Source organism: Centruroides sculpturatus, unplaced genomic scaffold, assembly GCF_000671375.1.
Source record: "Centruroides sculpturatus isolate CEXI.00-Female unplaced genomic scaffold, Cexi_2.0 scaffold700, whole genome shotgun sequence".
Lineage (NCBI taxonomy): Eukaryota > Metazoa > Arthropoda > Arachnida > Scorpiones > Buthidae > Centruroides > Centruroides sculpturatus.
The window spans coordinates 165795-184882 of record NW_019385123.1 but is presented as its reverse complement, the minus strand read 5'-3'; the positions used below and the strand labels follow the sequence as shown (position 1 = coordinate 184882).

Sequence of the window (19088 nt, the reverse complement as noted above, 5' to 3'; positions counted from 1 at the left end):
TGTACTCGTTGTTTGGTTGTCCTTGAACACTAAGCATGCTTCTGTGACACATTCAAAAACAGTACAAATCAACTGACTGAATTCAATAGAGTTTGCATCATCAGGTTGGGAGAACAAGAATGGTCATTTTAGATTATCAGATTTCACTGTGAAAGGTGCTAGCAACAGTGGCTATAGAAGGGGACAGGCATACATTGGGAAGGTTTTAGTCAATATAAATGAATTATCTCAAGAAAATCACTAGACAGGTACATTTAGATCCAACAGCTTCTTTCCACTGTCCAGAAACAGATAGTCACACGGGATTTTTTGAGAACCAAAATTCATCTTGAATGATTTGTGAGGAACATACAGAGAAAGGACTACATTTTTGGTGCCCCTTACATTGATTACAATTAATATTATGACATTGAGAGTTATATTTGCAGTGGTGTTGGAATTGCAACACATAGTTTTTAGTGATGAATCTCACCTCTGTCTGTGAATGGATGGCTATTTGCATTTAAGTTTGAAGAAAGACTGGGCAGCTCCAAAATTCCATCTTTATTGTTCAGCACTATATTCTCAACACTAGTGGTAGGATGGTGTGGAGTAGCATTATCCTATGGTAGATGGTCTCCATTAGTAGTGATAGGTGGACACCGACTGCTAATTGATATGTTTAAGAGATCCTGTGATCTCATGTAGCTCATGGCACGTTCTCAATAGGCTATTTTTCAACAGGATACTAGCCACATGCACACAGTTCAGATTTCTCAGGAGTGTCTCTGTAATTTTAACAATTTTTCTTGGCTTGCTCCAAATTTGTCACCAATAGATCTGTGGGACAGCAACTTCAGCCATCAATTAGTGTGCAAAATTTGGAGAGATTGTTACAAAATATTTGAGTAAAACTGTTTGAAGACAGCATAAAGTCTCTCTCTGACTCCATACCAGACTAATTATATTATCAAAAATAAATATTTAATTAAATGACGAGATAACTCGTCAAGGTTACATAGCGTTATGTAAAATTCGGTAGTTAAGGCCACTTTTGACAAAATTTTTTATTTCAATTTTTGGAATGTTTTTTAGGTCCCCAAATTTTTTCAAAATTTTTTGTCCGCGCGAAAAAAATTTATCGCGATTTTAATGAGCCTTTGATAAGGCTTAATTGCTTTTTAATGGGAGTTTTTTTTTTATCAAAATTAATTAATCGTTCTGAAGTTGTAGTGCACCGATTTTCCTTCGGTAAAGTTATTTAAAGCTGCTTTCTGATGTCAAAAACGACCTCCGATAGTTTTTTAATTTTTTTAATTAATAGATTTTATTATATATAAATTTAATTAATTAGGGGGCGGAAATCGCAATTAAAATCTTAATTTTTTAAAAATATTTAAAAATATACGTGTTGCTCATATTCACCCTACTTTAAACCTTTGTCCTCCCGAGACGTATATGAGAATGCCCCGGGAAATCCGACTCCAGCTGTGTTCAAGGTCATCCAGCTGTGTAAACAATGACTCATTGGTGTTAAATTTCATGGTATGAATGGTACAGTTGTTATGTGAAGTACTGTACTTTTATAAACCAGAAATCTTTCTAATGTAGAAATGAAAAATTTGAGAACCAATTGCATGACATGACTCAATATTAAGTCATGCAATTGGTTCTCAATGTAATGAAATGGTGTTACATAAACAAAAAAAAGAGTTCAATCAGGTGCCAGACCTGGACTTTCAATATAGGCAAAACAACACAAACATATTGGTTCAAAAATGATTAGTGCAACAGAAAATTTTAAAATAATTGACTAGGCATCAGAAATTCTGTGAATGAATTAGTAATAAAAAAAAATGAAACTATGTTAGCACTGATAAATCACGCAAAAAAGTTATGTAAAAAGTCAGAACTATAATTAGTCGAAATCAAAAACAAAACCTAATAAATAAATAAGCAATTACTTATAACCAGCATTAATTCTCTCATAAACGAATGTTTTCTTCCATCTTTAATGATTATCATCAGGTTTCTATGCTTTGGAATGTTTGTAAAAGAACGCATCTTCCAAAACCTAAACTAATATTTACAAAACTTTCCCAACAAGTAGGGAACTTAAATCTAACTTAAAATTAATTTTTCACAAGAACTAAGAACGTAACTTGTAATCAAATCATTTATAAAAAAAAAACTCATACAATTTAAACTTGCATTTCTTATTTAATAAATACATAAAATTATAAATATGACTTTAACAAAGGTAAAGCCTTGCTTTTGTCTTTCTTTTTGTAGGCAGTAGCCTCAAAAGGAAGGTCGTCTCTGTAACTTTGTGAATTGTTTAATGACTGCTGATGGTGTGAATGGCAAAAAGAAAGACAAAAGCAAGGTTTTACCTTAAATATAGATAACACTGAGCGTATATTTCCATTTTTTTTTTTTTTTTTTTTACTTAAAATTGCATTTCTTAACTAATGGTTTCTGAAACTGTGTGAGTCTGCAGTCCATCATGGGGTGGGAGTTTTAGGAGTTCACAACACAAAAAATGTTGAGAACAACTGATCTAAATCATCTAACTATCACACCAAAAATGCTAGGAAATTCTTATTTGCTAGAACCTTAAAAATAACCTTGCTTGCTCTTGGGAACTTCACCTCATCTGTCTTCTGTTTCATTTGATCTTTTATACATCTCAGGTGTGATGTCACAATTATGTGCCACTCTATTCCATATATATACTGTACGTGCTAATGTGTTTTACTTTTCTCTTTGCAATCTTTTTTCTTTACAAAAGTCTTTCCAATCTTTTCAAAACATGTTCTTGCTGATTTTAAAAATCAGCAACAGTAGGATTAAGAGACTACTTTTTAACTTCACAGAGATCACTTAATCTGAGATGCCATTTTGAGATTTGTTATGTTAGTTTCATGAGTGTCAGTACCATATGCAAATGTTGTCTGTTATTTTAGAATTTAGAGTTGGTAGTTTCATTTTTTTGTAGAAAATAAATTATAATGATAACTAGATAAAAACCTGAAAATAAAAGATAATGGTCAGACTTAACTCCGTACGATATCTGTGATATGCAATGTACAGTACAATTGTTATTTCTTTTCAATTTTCCAGATCAGTTAATTTATTCTTTGGCAGTAACAGATATTTGAAAAATACAGTGGAACCTCGGTATATGACCTTAATCTGTTCCTGATGTTTGGACTTATACTGAATAGGACGTATACCAAACCAACCTTTCCCATAAGAAGTAATGTAAAAATGAATAATATGTTCTCATGTAAAAAAATGGCTGGCTTTAAACACCTTGCTTTCCTGGCTAGTTCCTGGTTGATTCTTCATGAGATCAGCATGTATCTTTTTAGCTTTCTCACAAATAATTGCTTCTGTTGCTACTAGATTTGCCTTATGTTTCGCACATTTCAAGTGATTTTTAATGTTAGTTCTGATATGCTGTCGCCAGCACACTGTTTTTCAGTTATCCAAAGCAAAAGCAATTTCTCACATGATCTAATGTCTTCAATCTCTGTTTAGAAATTGATTTAACCCCTTTCACAAAGTTAGCAGATTTAATAATGTCTTTATTTTTCACGATTGTCGATATTGTCATTCTCGGAATACGGTATGCAACAGTTAAATCTCGAACACGCATGCCACCTTCATATTTCTCAATAATCTCTTTTTTCAGTTCCATTGTGAGTCTAATCATTTTTTTAGTTTTCTGTTGCTTTTCATTTACCTTTTTGCAATTTATGATTAATAAAACTANAAAATCTCGAACACGCATGCCACCTTCATATTTCTCAATAATCTCTTTTTTCAGTTCCATTGTGAGTCTAATCATTTTTTTAGTTTTCTGTTGCTTTTCATTTACCTTTTTGCAATTTATGATTAATAAAACTAATAAAATTTTACTTACAAATTAAAATCAAAAGAAATTTAACAAAGTTATAAACCGTGGCACTGCGAATGTTTAGTCTGGTCTACTACACCAATAGTGCTACTTGTTCGTAGATGGCGTGTATAGTTGAATTAAGTTGTATACTGAGCACAATTTGTTTTGCCCAAACAGGACGTATTCTGAATTGGACATATTCTAAAGCAGACGTATACCGAAGTACCACTGTACATGTAGAAAAATGTCACATGTTCCAAAAATCCAAAAAAGTAGTTTAGTTACTAAAAAATAAAATTAATTTAATGCATTTTTATATTTTCATAAATAAAAGTTATCAATTACAGTGAAATGTTTTAGAATGAAATACTTCCACTTTCACCATATTAGCTAGACAAAAGAAAAAGCAGTGCACATGGCAAAACGTTTATAACATGCCCAAATTCAATACAGTAATACCTCGACTTATGCTATCCCGACTTACGCGAACCCGGAGTTATGCGATTTTCAAATCTTGTCGATTCGTCTTTTGTTTGAGCGCCACTCAATTGTTGATTACTCACTCCCCCCACACTATTGTTCAGCTTACATGTTCGGACGTGTCGTGCGGAATCGACATATAGCTACAATTTATTTTGTGTTATTTATTTCTGTGTTTGTTATATCTATGGAGACTTGAGAGACTCTATGTGGTGATTTCTTGTAACCATGAACAAATCAAAAGATGAGATAAGATTAACGAGAACATTTATTAGCTTACATACATCCGACTTGGATTTTACACAAATTGGGAAATTATACCCCAACTTATGCGAATTCGACTTTCCGCGGTTATCACTCAGTCCCACCTATCGCGTAAGTTCGGGGTATTACTGTACTGCATTATTAACATGAGGAATGACAAATTAATTTCTAAGAGCAATTATTTTTATATTTTTAAATAAATTGAAGTTGAAAGTTCTGTATTAGTTTAATTTGGAGATAGCTAATTTATTAAATACTGATTAGTAAGTGGTATGTCATAAAGAATATGATATTTGAAATACATTGTGAGTACTGGGTTTTACACAGATTTTGTTCTTCTGTATATTGCATACACATACATTGAAGAAGCATTTCTAAATATCAGTTTTAATATTTTTTAAACTATTCTTTTTTTTGCATTAATAAAAAAACAACACACTATAAAAAGAAACCTGACAAAATGGAAAAATTCTGTTACTTTCAGTTTTAAACAGGTTCAATTGTATGATTCTGTTTGATTTCCATTCATTTTAAGGATTGTAATGTGTTTGTATTCTTGAAATATCTTGATTGTTCAGATTTTTTATAATCATGGGTTCTTTGCTCATATTTGCTCTTTACAGAGCTGTTAATCATTCTTTTGCTATTGTGCTGCTGGAACATGATTCACAAAGTTTGGTTTGGGAGTAGTGTTACCAGCCGTCCAGTTTTCACCTGGACAGTCTGGGAATTGCCTACATGCTAACATGCCTACAAGCTAAGTCATCTGTACCTGATCTTTTTTAATTTATGTTACTCCTACACAAGTCCCTAGTCCCTAACTGTAACTGATTTGTAACTGTAACTGGCATGCACATTATTCTTCGCATTGTAAAATGACATTGCGCATGCGTCAGGACTTCTGTTCGAAGAAACCTGACCTGCTGTCTGGGTCAGTGATTTTGAAAAGGTGGCAACACTATTTGGGAGTATGAAAGAGGAGTCCTGTTTTATCTGCATTCAAAATATTTTCTAAAGAATAACCAGCAATAATGAAAGGAAGCTTAGCTTCCAATACTTACACTCATTGATAAAAAAATTTACAATTTACATACTTAGATACTTAGATTTAGTATATAGATATTTAAATGTTTACATGTGTAGTTTGATGCCAGATAATGCCATAAGTTCTTAAACTTACTACTACAACATTCTATAAAAAATAACACTGTGTTCAAAATTTTCAGTATACCTGCTAGTATGCTGTGGATGTCTTCAAACATTATTCATGACTATAAGACACAGTCAAAAACATTATACACATCTGATAGAGTTTGAGAAAGGTTGCATTGTAAGGCTGAAGGAAGCAAGCTAGCCATTTTGTTGAATTTCCCATCATCTGGTCTGACCTGACTATGAAATGGTGTGAGAGACAGTAGATATGAAATGTATATATGAGAGCACACATACATGTGTGTCAGGCTCTGAACACTCCAAACAGATCACCAGGAGAGAGAATTGTTTGATCATGAGACAAACATAAACAACTGCAGTGATGTCTTTGTTCACCATTCACAGACACATGGAAACCTTGCTATAGAACCTCTTTCTTTCTGTCTCTATGCTATTGGCAGGCAATTAGCAGAGGCCTATTTGCATGCATGGTAACTGCTATACATTCCTATCATTAGCATCCAAACATTGCTGGCTTTATTTGTAGTAGTGTCATGACAGAGAAGCATGGATTTCTATGGACTGGTAGTTTATCATCTTTCGTGACAAGTCCTTGTTCTGTTTGGAAATGGAAAACCAACATGTTAGTATGGAAAACCACTGATGAGCGCTTCAATCCTGCCATTAGTGCTGGTCTGAGAGCGTCTTGTATGATAGTCAGCCATCCTGTACCATAGTCAATCAGCCCTCAGTGTCCTTTGCACCCTAGTAATGGTGCAAAGGACACTGAGGTCTCAGTGGTATGTACAGGAAATTTAGTCCCTCATGTTGCCTTTTATAGTAGTGATGCAAACAACCATTTTCCACTAAGATAAATAATCAGCTAAAGCTTCCCAGGAATGTCTGTCGTGTTACCACACTTCCTTGGCCTGCCTTCAGACTTGTTGTTCTCATTGTCTGTGGGACCAGTAGTAACTTTGGCAATCTACAAGCATGAGAGATTTGAAGTGGTAATTGCAACATTTATCGAAGAATTTGTTGCAGAATAGCTTAGTGTCTGTATGCCTGACTATACTGTTATATATATCTAGGCAAGAACTACAAGACACTAAAGATTCTTTTAACCTATCCCATGTTGAAATTTTTCTCCGTTGCATGTGGCCGCAACCTTGAATTTTTGTTGATGTTAAGCTGAACGAAAAAATTTTTTAAAAATAATAATCATGGCTACTGTATCATTAAAAATTATTTTTTATTTATTATTTGCACAAACAAAATAAATATTTTGAAAAATATAAAAACACAAAAAAATTATATCAATATTTCAAAAGTTAGTTTTAATATTAAAATTATGATGCACAGTGACAGACATCTAGTATCAAAAACATACTGATGCTATAAAGAGATATATTGGGTTTAACCCAGTGAGTCAAAGGTCACAACCTCGATATATGTTGGAAATAACACAGATGAAGTTAAAACATACCCTTAGTTATGTAGTTTGAACAATTACCTTTAGTTGCATGGCATCTTACAGATGCTTTTATTCTAAAATTATGAAATTATCAGCATAGCCTCAAAAACTACACTTAATTTTACTATACTACACTTATCAAAAACTATATTTTTAATTTCTACATTTTGTCTTTTTTTAACAATATAAAATACTCATGGATTGAAGAAAATGCATTTCTGATGTTTATTTTAATATAATTTGATCTAAAATGCTGAAAAATAAACAAGTTAAATTATACTCCTAGTAACAAATTATTCTTTCAATCACCATAACAGTGTATTTCTATTAATAGGACTTATCACACTGGTGATAAGTCCTATCTTATTAATATAATTTATAAATATATTAATCTGTGTGACTGTGTTGCTGTAATCTTATACACCAGTGTGATAAGTCCTATTAATAGAAATACACTTTTATGGTGATTGAAAGAATAATTTGTTTAAATTAAGGACATTGATGCATATTAATTATACTCCTAGTAAATTATATCATGTTTCACAGATTGACATCTAATTTCTTTGTAATTGGAGATTGATAGGTTGTCTTTCAAGGTTAGGGTAGTAAAACTTTATTACTTTTGTGGAAGAGTGTCTTTAAAGTTACACTCACTTGTAAACTAAACAAACTGCAAAGTGTTTTATTACTCTATAAAAAGTCTCTCTTCTCAGTTATAAGGCTGTTAAATTAGGATATAATGGTTCTATTGTACTTAGAAAAACATTGTTTTTAAAATTATTCAGTTAGTTTTGTCATATTTGATTACTTTATCATACATAAAAATAATAATATTGTCACTCAGTTGTCAAAATCAGTTACCTAACTTCAAAATATCAATATTGCTTGAAATATTAAAGAAAACATCAGTTTGCGGCTGATAAATTTATATCTTAATAACTTAAAAAATTCTCATAATTTAATCAAATAAAGGCATTAGTTACAATAACTAACCAACACTGTTACATAATAAAAGATTTTACAAGTTGCAAATTTTGCATTTTCAAAATTATTTTTCATGTTTTTTTGACAGTGTGACACCAAAAATAATCACATTGTCAAAAATAAATGCATTGGCTTATTTGAAATGAATTAAAATTGATCCAGGTATGAAGGAAGGGTACAGGATATAAAATATTGTATTTTTGTAAATATATATTTATTTAAATTTCTTTTTTTTTAATAGATATTCAGTTTTTCATATTGTTATCTGAGCATTTATTTTTGCAAATAACTTTATCTTTATGAAATTGATAGTCTGTTTTACTAAAAGTATAAAAAATATTTTGTTTACATATTTTAATAGAAATAAACAAGCTACTTCTATTAATATTATGGAAAAATTATTTGTAAATTTTTAAAATAAGTGTTTCTTTACATGGCTACTATTCATTAAGATTTATTTGATGATAAATCTAGTGTAATTTTGAATTATTAATGGTGATTTAATAATAATAGCTATATTTAGAAGTATCTGTACAGTAATACTATCTAAAAAGTATTGATAATTTTATTGATTAAATTTAAAGATTTAAACAGAAAAATTCCCAAATTAGATTTTCCTCCTCTAACTGAAAGAAATATATATATGTGAGGGCTATATTTTAAATAAAGTCCGTTTGTGAATGAGAGTGAGAATGACGCGCGATTGCAGCAATGTGCATGAGCATCTGCTTTCAGCATGCTTTGCACATGTTTAGATGCCATTTGCAGCCGTATCGTCTGTCTGTGTGCTGAACTGTAGAAGTTTATAATGTTTAAGAAAATTGAGTTGCCCGCTGACTGTAAGATACAATCTGTTATTCGATTTCAGCACGAAAGATCATGGCAACTGTCTTTTGGTACAGGAAAGGGACTTTGTTAGTGGATTTTATGCCAAGAGGCACAACAATCAACTCTGATGCTTATTGTGACCTTTCAGAAAACTCTGCCGTGCCATACAAGACAAGTGGTGTGGCCTAATGTCTTTCAGTGGCAGGTGGCAGATTTCTTTGAAGTCGGAATTTAAAAAATTTTTGAGCAGTATAACAAATGCTTGAACAAAAATGGAAATTATGTAGAAAAGTAGATAAAAATATGTAGAATATGGGAAAAAATATATATTAATGATATTTACAGTATTTTTCTTCTTATTAAAAAACAGACCTTATTTAAAAAAATAGCCCTTGTGTTTATGAAATATATCATGTTGTAAAGGTGAAATTTAGACAATTTGAACAAAATAAACTATTCACAGTTTACTCAATTGCTATTCAGCCTAGTAGGTAATCCCCATTAATAACAATCCCATCTTTACCTCTGCTACAAACTTTCAATCCCATGAGTAAGAATGACTGGGGATTTTCTTTGAAGAAAGTCTCAGGTGTCATTCTCACTTTGAAGTGATAGAACAACAGCATGCAAATGTGTTCTTTCAAAATCTTCATATTGTCAGACATAACTAGTCTCTATTTCCAATGAATTCTGTGATGAAACATCCCCTAGTTACTCTACTTACATACCCACATTGAACATTATAGAATTTTTTCCAATCATTTCTAGAAAAAAGTCAAAATGTCTAAATTTCACTTTACAACCTGATATTATGAATAATTTTTTTATAACATTCACTTTTGCTTGATAATTTTTTATGAAGAATCATTTTAAAGTCAAATCCAATTCTTGTTTTATTTGTTTTTCAAGTTTCTAAATATGCATTTAAATATTTTGATGAAAAATTTTTGTGCACATTTTCAACTGAAACAATTTTTTTTCAGAGGTTAAAAGAACTTAAACAAAGAGAATTTGGACGAAATGTTGCATCAAAGTGGCGAAAAGAAGATAAAAAAAGAGAGAAAGAAATTAAAAGGCTTCATGAATTAGCTGAAATAAGAGCTCAAGCAGCAGAAATTAGGTAAGTACATTTTTTTTGTAAATTAATTTACTAATGGATGAGCAACATGTATATTTACATTGGACAATGATATTCAGATAATCCTAAAGGAAACTACAATCTTGTATCCAACTTGGGAGGTTATCCTCCACAAACATCTTGAGAAGCTGGAAATGTACAAGGCAGCTAGAAAATCAAAGACCATTAATTACAAAGACATATACACAATCTCACCTGATTGAAAGTTCTTTTATGAAGTGCATTAATTGTACTCCTGTTATGAACAGCATGAACAATAATTTATTTGAATTAATACATGTCTTCTATTGCATCCAATAATATTAATGTTCCTTTTATTTAAAATTGTGTTCTAATCATGATCTCTGTTCAGATTTAATAAACAGCCATTATTGGGCTTTTTGTTTTTTTCATAACTCTTTCTACAGGGCACTAAGAGAGCCTCTTTTTAGCAAGCCCATTATGGGTTTGGCCAGGCCCACAATGGGGCAGCTGGGTGGTGAGGGACAGGACTAAACATATCCAGATGAACCACCCCCCCCCCCCTGAAAAATTTCTGGGGATATTTTGACCTATTTGGATTAGATCCTAGGTCCCCAGAGCAGTAGGCTGCCACTTTGACTGCTTGACCATCCAACCTGTCATCATCAGGCTATTAACTTAAGACATTGAAAATGTTTGTTTGCTTATTGAAGTATTTTTTGTTGCTGGAGTTCTGGTATCACTATTCGAACTGCATCCAGTTTTACAAGCTGTTATTTGATAGTTATAATTTTTTCCAGTTTTCATAGCTTAGTTTTATAATTTATATCATATTATTACTACTTTTTCATTGTTCTGCATTTATATAAAATTGTTTGTTTAAAATTTTTGAATTTTAATATCAAATTTATTTTACTTAACAAAAATCATTGTCTATATTCATGAATTATTTTTTTTAGAGGTCCTATTGAAATGGGAACTGGAGAGAAATTTATACCAGGATTCAAAGCAATTGATGTTGATGAAACATCAGAAGAACCTTTGCCTCCTGGTGAAGATACATTTTCCATCACTGAAAGTAATGATGAAGGTGATGGCAATGAAGAAAATGTTACTATTGAAGAAAATACCATTGTTGATGATATTTTTCAAGAAGTTTCTGCTGAAAATGTTTCTTCTCCATTATCAACAGAGAAAGAAGAAAAAGAAAAAAGTGATTTTGAAAATAGTGAAAGAGAATCATCAGAAGATGAAATCAATGTAACAGAATTTTCTGATGAGAAAAGTTTTAGTGAGTCAGAGGAATTAAGTTCTTCCTATGAAAATAAATCAAGTTATAAAACAATATTTTTTACCAGAAATGATGTTAATTTGCCACCACTTCCTTCAGATTCACCTCAGCCACTTAGTCCTGAATCACCTGAACCTGCTATTCTTCCAGAATCACCTCTGTTATATACTCTTCCAGATTCTCAACCAATGCTTCCTCCAGTTTCTTCTGATCAAATTGAAGTGAATTTTCCCACTTCCCCAGAAAAAAAGGACTCACCTAATGAAATATCAATTAATGAAAGTGTAAATTATTCTTCACCTTGTACTACTGAAGAAAATAAGATTGATAGTAAAAATTTATCAAAATCAAAGGCTTTATTGGGTAAAGCTTTGGCTAAAAAAAGGTTGTTGGCATTCACTCAAACACTTGCACCTCATAAGATGAAAGATGTTTTAGCTGCTGAAGACAAAGATCTGTCTAAATCAAGTGGTTTATCTTTCAGTTTCTCAAAGAAGGCAAATAAATTGCAAACACAGACTGATTCTTTATTCCAGGATGAAGAAATACATAGTCATACTGATAGTGATGATGATGATGGTCATCAAGAATCTGAGAAAAAAAGTGTAGAAAGTTCAGACGATCAGAAAACATCTAAATCGAAATCTGAAAAAGATAAAGAAATGTATCATATTCAACCACCAGAAAGTTGTTCAATAAAACCAAAATTTGACTTTGTACGTTTTGTAAAAGCTAATATTTTACAAAAATCTGAAGATTCTAAATCATCAAAAGATTCTAAACATAAACATGATAAAAGTACAAAAGATTCAAGGAAAGAAAGAAAAGATTATGAATCATCTTCAAGAAAACATAAAGATACTGAATCATCAAAACATTTAGATAGGAAATATGATGACCGTGAAAGATATAAATCAGACAAGAGGAAAGATGAGCGAGATTACTCTAGATCATATTCCTCTAGTGATTATTATTATGAAAATAAGAGTAGAGACAGGAGTGGTCATAAAAGAAGTCGTGAAAGAAGTAGAAGTAGAAGTCCTTCTCGTAAAAGGCATTCAAACTATCAAAGTGATCGACATAGCTACAAGAAGAGAACTGAACATTCACACAGGGAATCAAAATCCAAACATTCAAGTAAATATTCTCCCAAAGAACATAGAAGTGAGAAAAAAGTGGAAATAAAGTGTGAAACTGTTGAGAATATAGAATATAAAGATAGTTCAAAAATGTGTAAAAATGATGATTGTGAAGAGAGAGATAATCCTGAAGATATTAAATTAAAACAAGAAGATTGTGAGCAATTGCATTGTACAAAATATGAATTATTAAATGATAAAACACATCCTAAATCATGTAAATCACATTCAATTAAAGAAGAAGTTGAAAATATAGAAATATCTAGAGAGACAGAATCGCAGAATGAAGATGATTCTTTTGATGATGCTCAAAACCAATATACATGTGATGAAATAAAAGAAAACACTCAAGACTTGCCTGTTTCATCAGATGATGAAGCTTCACAAGATCATTCTGAAGAAATAATTGATTCACAAGCTGTAAATAAGACAATAGAAGAAAATATGGATAATTTGTCAGATATTCAACAAAATAATAGTGATGCTATAGAAAAAAAACAGACTGAAGTATATGTTGAATTTGAAAGCTTAGAAAAATCAACTACCATAAGCAATGAAAATGCAGAATGTTTAGTAGAAGAATCTCAAGATAAAGATATATCAATGTTAAGTTTTAAAAAATATGAAAGTACTAATAGTGATTCTGAAGGTGAATATGGATCTCAATGTCTGAAATCTAGTCAAATAGTAGAAAATGATGATATGGAAATTGATTGTGATAATATTAAAAAATCTGTTGATGAATACCATCAAGAAAAAGATTTTGCTGATGAAAATGAAAATTATACCAATGTCAGTGGTAAAGATAAAACACAAGAAGATGAAATAGATGAATGCTATGAAGAATTTGAAAACAAAAAATATTCAGAAGTTTCAAAAACTAGACAGGAAAAGCAAAATATTGAAAAAGAACCAAATGAGTTGTCCAAAACAAAAAATTGTGTCGAAACACACAATAATGCTGATAATAATTCTGAAAAGGTAGTAGAAAAAACTGAAGAGGATAGTAGTGGTAGTGAAAGTGATAGCAGTAGTAGCAGCAGTTGTAGTAGTAGCAGCAGTTCAAGCAATTCATATAGTGCTACAAGTAGTAGCAGTAGTAGTAGTGATAGCAGCAGTAGCAGCAGTGGCAGTGATAGTAGTAGCAGTAATAGTAGTAGTTCTGATGAAGAAGAAAAATCAAATGAAATTCTTCAAGTACAAGAAAAGAAAGAGAATAAAACCATCTCTTCAGTAAAAGAATATAAAACAGATCCTAAATTGGATAGTGAGCAAAAACATTTTTCAAGTAGTAGAGAAGGCAGTCCTCTTGAACAGTTATCTAAAAGAAAGCAGTCTAACCTTCCAGAAACTTCTTCACCTAAAAAGATACATAAGAAAACTAAATACAGTTTAGATGAAGAAGAAATGAATTCTGTAGATCAAAAAGAAAAGCAAATAATTAAACCTAAAGAAAGCAGAATTAATTCAAGAAATGAATCAGATGTAGAAATTAAGCATAATGAAGAGTCGGAAAAAAATTTAAAGAAAAGTAATGATATTCAGTTAGAATTAGCAAATAAAACAAAAGAGAAAAAATATAGTGACAAGAAACCAGAAAAGCAATATTCTGATGAAAAAAGTAAGTATCAAGAAAGATGCAGTTCAGATAAAAATTATCATGCAGAACATTCAAGAGAACTATCACCTGTATACTCACCAAAGTCACGAAGAGAATTCAAAAGTTACAGAAGTGCATATAAAGAAAATAGATATGATGAGTCATCTTATAAATATAAATCACAGTCAAGAAATAGAAAAGATTACATAAATGTAATAGGTCGAAATAAAAGAATTATTAGATGGCCAATTGAATTTGTTAAGTATACACACAAAAGACCATCCATTTCTTATTGTTGTAATTTAAGATATTGTAGATCACACAAAAAGTCACATAATTATTCACCACCAAGACAAAAGAAATTTAGAAGCCCAAATGATTCACCTAACTTGAAAGAAATGAGTGGTTTACAAGCTTTACAGTCATGTTACAGTTATGGAGAAAGTCCTCATACTCAAAGAAGTGTAACAGAATCATCTCCAGAAGAAAAGAAAAAGATCACTGAACAGCAACAGCATAAACAAGAACAGCAGCAACAGAATCAGAAACAGCAAGAAAAACCAGCATTGTCGCCTATTTCAAAAGCAGGTAATGACGAGAATGTGAAAACTACCCAGAATATGCCACCAACTGTAAAATCAAAATGGGATACTGATTCTGCTTCAGATGATGATGAATGGCAAGCTATAAAAAGAGTACATAACAGTCCATTGAAAACAGAGGAAAATACATTAGAGGCTATAGATAAAAAAGAAGGTGTTGCTTCAGATGAACAAAATTCAATTAATGAGATAACTAAAAGTTTAGGTGGTGATGATGACAATGACGATAAAGAATTGGAAAAGGTAGAAAATATGGAGGAAAATTTAAAGTTAATGGACGAAGAAGAAAAAGAAGTAGAAGCACCAGTGGACGATAGCAAGAATTTAATTTCTGAATATGATAAATTCATGGAGCAGTTAAACTTAGTGCCTGTAAAGACTTTAAGTAAAGATGCAGAAGAAAATGAATTTACATCACAAGTTGATGAATCACAACAATCAATGATTTTCCAAAATAATAATAATAATAATAATGTATGCAATAAAGAAAATGCATTTTTATCATCACAAGTTAATATTGATGATTATAATTCTAACATTGACAACTGTTACATTACTGATAGTCAGATCAGTAATGATATATGTCAGTTTTCTATAAATAAACAAAATAATGAGGAACTGAAGGAAAGTGAAAAGTTAAAAGATGAAGAAAGTAATGCAATAAATAATTCTGAATCATTTAAGTCTGCATGTTTAAAAGAGAATTTCAATGAAAAGAGTGAAGAATCTAATTTAGTTAATGTACCTCTGAAAATGATACAAGAAAATTCTAATGCAACAAAACTTGAAAGCATAAACAAACAAATTGATGATGATGATAAAGGCAATAATGATTACAATGGTATTTATTCATTGAAAGATAATTCTACCAAGATAAAAGAAACTGAAAAATCCACAGAAAACTACAGTGAAGATTATCATTGTAAATTTTCTGCTGCTACTGACAAGATTTGTAGTAAGGATGAAAATGAAAATTTTGAAACATATAAAGAACATGCACATTTTCAGTATATTGAAGATTCTAGTACTTCATCCTTAGTTGAAAGTAGTGTTGATAATGTTTCAACTACAGATATATATCAATTTAAAACAGCATCTGATGATTTTAAAACAGGTTCTGATGATTCGTTTGTTCAAATGCAAGATAGTAATAGTTTAACAACAGATTCTCCAGATGTACAGTTTGATACTAATGTGAATCGATTTATTAAAGAATTTCTTCCAGAAGATATGTCTGAGAGTTCAGAAAATAGTAATGATGTGTCTTCAAGAGAGAGTTTTTCAACTTCTGAAAACAGTGAAAAACTAAAACCTAATGAGGAAACATCAGAAATAGCTAAAAGTCGCGTTAAAGCTACAGCAAAACAGCTACTTGAACGTGTAAAGAGAAAACGACAGATAATTTCAGATTCCACTTTAAGAACAGTCAGTGCTGTACTTAAATTGAAAAATCCTCCTGAAGGTTATTTTGGACCAAAACTTCCACCTGAGCTTGAAAATAAAGCAGTCTTACCACTAATTGGAAAAATACCAGCAACAAGAAAAAGTGTTAAAAAAGATAATGAAAAACAAGAAGAAAATGTAACTTCTTCCAATCAAGACAAAGATTTTAGTATTAGTAAACGTAATCAAACTGATGGAGATGAAGATTATTATGCAGATATTTCCACTACGCAGCATTATGGAGATGAAAATGTTTATGATAATAAATGTCAAAAGAGTAATGTACATAGCAATCAATCTGATATAATGACAGATTTGAAAAGTATTCAGAATCGATTACATCGGGATGTATATGAATTACAATATCCAGTGAATGAATGCCTTTATGAAATATATGAACAAGAATCTGCTAATGATCCTCCTCCACCAGGAGTAGAAACAATTGATTTGCAGAGCATTCCAGTACCTGATAATCCAACAACTGTAGGATTAAGTTCTGATGATTCTTCATTTGGACAAGTTGATATGTTTGAAAATCAAGGAAAATTGTTAGAAGAATCAGAAGATATGGACATTGATGTGGAATCTGAAGAAGATAATTCTCAATCTGTTCAACCTGATCCAGATGATGGACCACCTGGAACTAAACCCATATTACTCCCACTTCCACCACCCAAAGCAGGAATATTGCTTCAAGCTGGAAGAGAGTTTTCATCAGAGCAACCAAAAAAGTCTGTTACTTTTGCAGATGGTATTCCTCCAGGTAAAGAACCCTTAAGGGTTGATGAAAGTGATTCTCCTTCACCACCGCCACCACCTCCTCCACCTAAAGAGAAAAGACATCGAGTAAAAGTAAAATACCTTCCTAGATTTATTGAACCGGAAGCAGGAGATGAATCACCACCTCCCCCTCCTCCACCACCAAGATCGCCTCCTCCACCACCACCGCCTCCAAAGAAACCAACAACTGTGACAACAGTGGCAACTGTATCATTGACACAAGAACAGACTGACTCATTTCAGCAACTACATCATGCAGCCCAATTACATGCACATCAGCAATTGGCTACGCATTATACCACTGCAACTCATACAGCTGTTGCTCCCACACTGCAAGGATATACAGTGCCTTATGCTTATCCAGCTGGTTATACTATACCGTATGCTTCATCAGCATTACCAACAGGTTATACTTATGCTGCACCAAGTCATCAGATGTATGTCAATGCTCCAATGTCTTATCAGTATTCAACAGTCACTCCTCAAGCAACAACCCTCCCCCCGCCATCATCACAGTGATCAAGATTGTCCATCAGAAAAATTGTTAATAAATTGTATGCTGGTATTTAATTTATCAGCCATAATGACTTCTTCATTCAAGGTTCCTGTAGCTGCAATTTTATGCAGCCTATTTGATGAATGAATGAAATTTTTATTTACTGGGATGTGTGAGAATTGTGATGAGACAATATCCATGTAATGTGATTCATTTCCATAGTCAAATATTATCACAGTGAATTCCTGGCTTTGGTTTTGTGTTCATCAACTGATAATCACATAAAATGTGTTATATAAAAAGGAAAGTTTCTAAAGAACGTCTTCAAATGTAAGCATCACTTTTTAATTTAACATACACATGAATATAAATTTGATAATAATTAGAAATTTTATCCAAAACAAATCAATAAAAAATTTTAACAAAGTTAAATTCTCATTTCTTTTAAATATTAAAACAAACCAACTTATTTGGTTATACTAATAATAGTTTTTGAAATTCTGCAACATATATGTGATAAGGATGACAGAAAAAATACTTAGATTGATTGATTGCACCTGTTGAAAAAAGAAATGGTACCTCAAAATTCATAAATGGTCTTGTGTTATTACAATACTGTTGCATAACATGTTCTTAGTTACATGTCAGTATATCACAGGACAAACAGCGATAATTTGATCTGCTGTGTACATCTTGTAAGAAGTAGTTTAATAAGTTTATGGTGATGTTTTGTATAATTTTGCCAATAAAAATTATAATTAAGTAATTATGTATGTTATGTTTTTATTCTTATAAGACTAAATTATATTAATATAATAAAATGAAAAGTCATTACTTTTGAAGATGTTTTATTATAAAAAAGACACAAAATGTTTTTGAATTGCATAAAATTCATTTTCAGAAATTCAAAGGCAATTCATTTAACTAAAGTAATTAATATGAAAAAGTAAACTTTTATTTTCCTGCATCTAAAATTTTGCATGAATGAACATTTTTAGGTAATTAACTATCCAGTTCTAACTACATTAACTATCAAATTCTAGAACACTGATTTAAAAATTATTCAAATGTATTAACATAACATATATATATATATTTGATTACATTTTTAAAAAATTAAAATTTATGTAAAATATGATATACAAGTATAATTAATTATAAGGTAATATAGTAATACAGTAGCCTGCATGCATTGATTATATTCTTGGTGTGTATAAGATTTATACAACCTACTTTTACAATATGTTTATAAATCCAGTATTTTTATGTACTTTGCTAATGCTGGATGGAAAATGTTGAAATGGAAGTTGAATAGAAACCTTTCCTGAAGTCCTATAATATTTGGCTCAAATCCTTTTTTTCTGATTTCTGAATGCAGGAGTCAAAGAACACCAGTATGACTCCAGAAAAAGTCTCCATTCAACATTTTATTATTATTTTTTTGCTTTTTTCACCCAGAAAGGTAATGTAGTCCTTTGGATAATGCTGTCATAATTAAGCAGATATGTAACATAGCTTAAATTAAGTACTCAGATGTACTAAAGATCTATAAATACAGTATAAAATGTTATCT

General features: G+C 31.1%; 1 protein-coding gene across 6 annotated transcripts in view; it reads left to right on the top strand.

Moving 5' to 3' along the window:
- The window catches only part of LOC111635081 (G patch domain-containing protein 8-like), a 98293-nt gene extending 80012 nt beyond the window's left edge, over nt 1-18281 (top strand). For all 6 annotated transcript variants that reach the window (XM_023379932.1, XM_023379933.1, XM_023379935.1 and 3 more), the window contains 2 exons: nt 10049-10185; nt 11124-18281. In XM_023379932.1, coding sequence (XP_023235700.1) covers nt 10049-10185; nt 11124-17538 — 6552 coding nt within the window. In that variant the 3' untranslated portion in view covers nt 17539-18281. The remainder of the gene's footprint in view (nt 1-10048; nt 10186-11123) is intronic.
- Nucleotides 18282-19088: the final 807 nt, after the last annotated feature.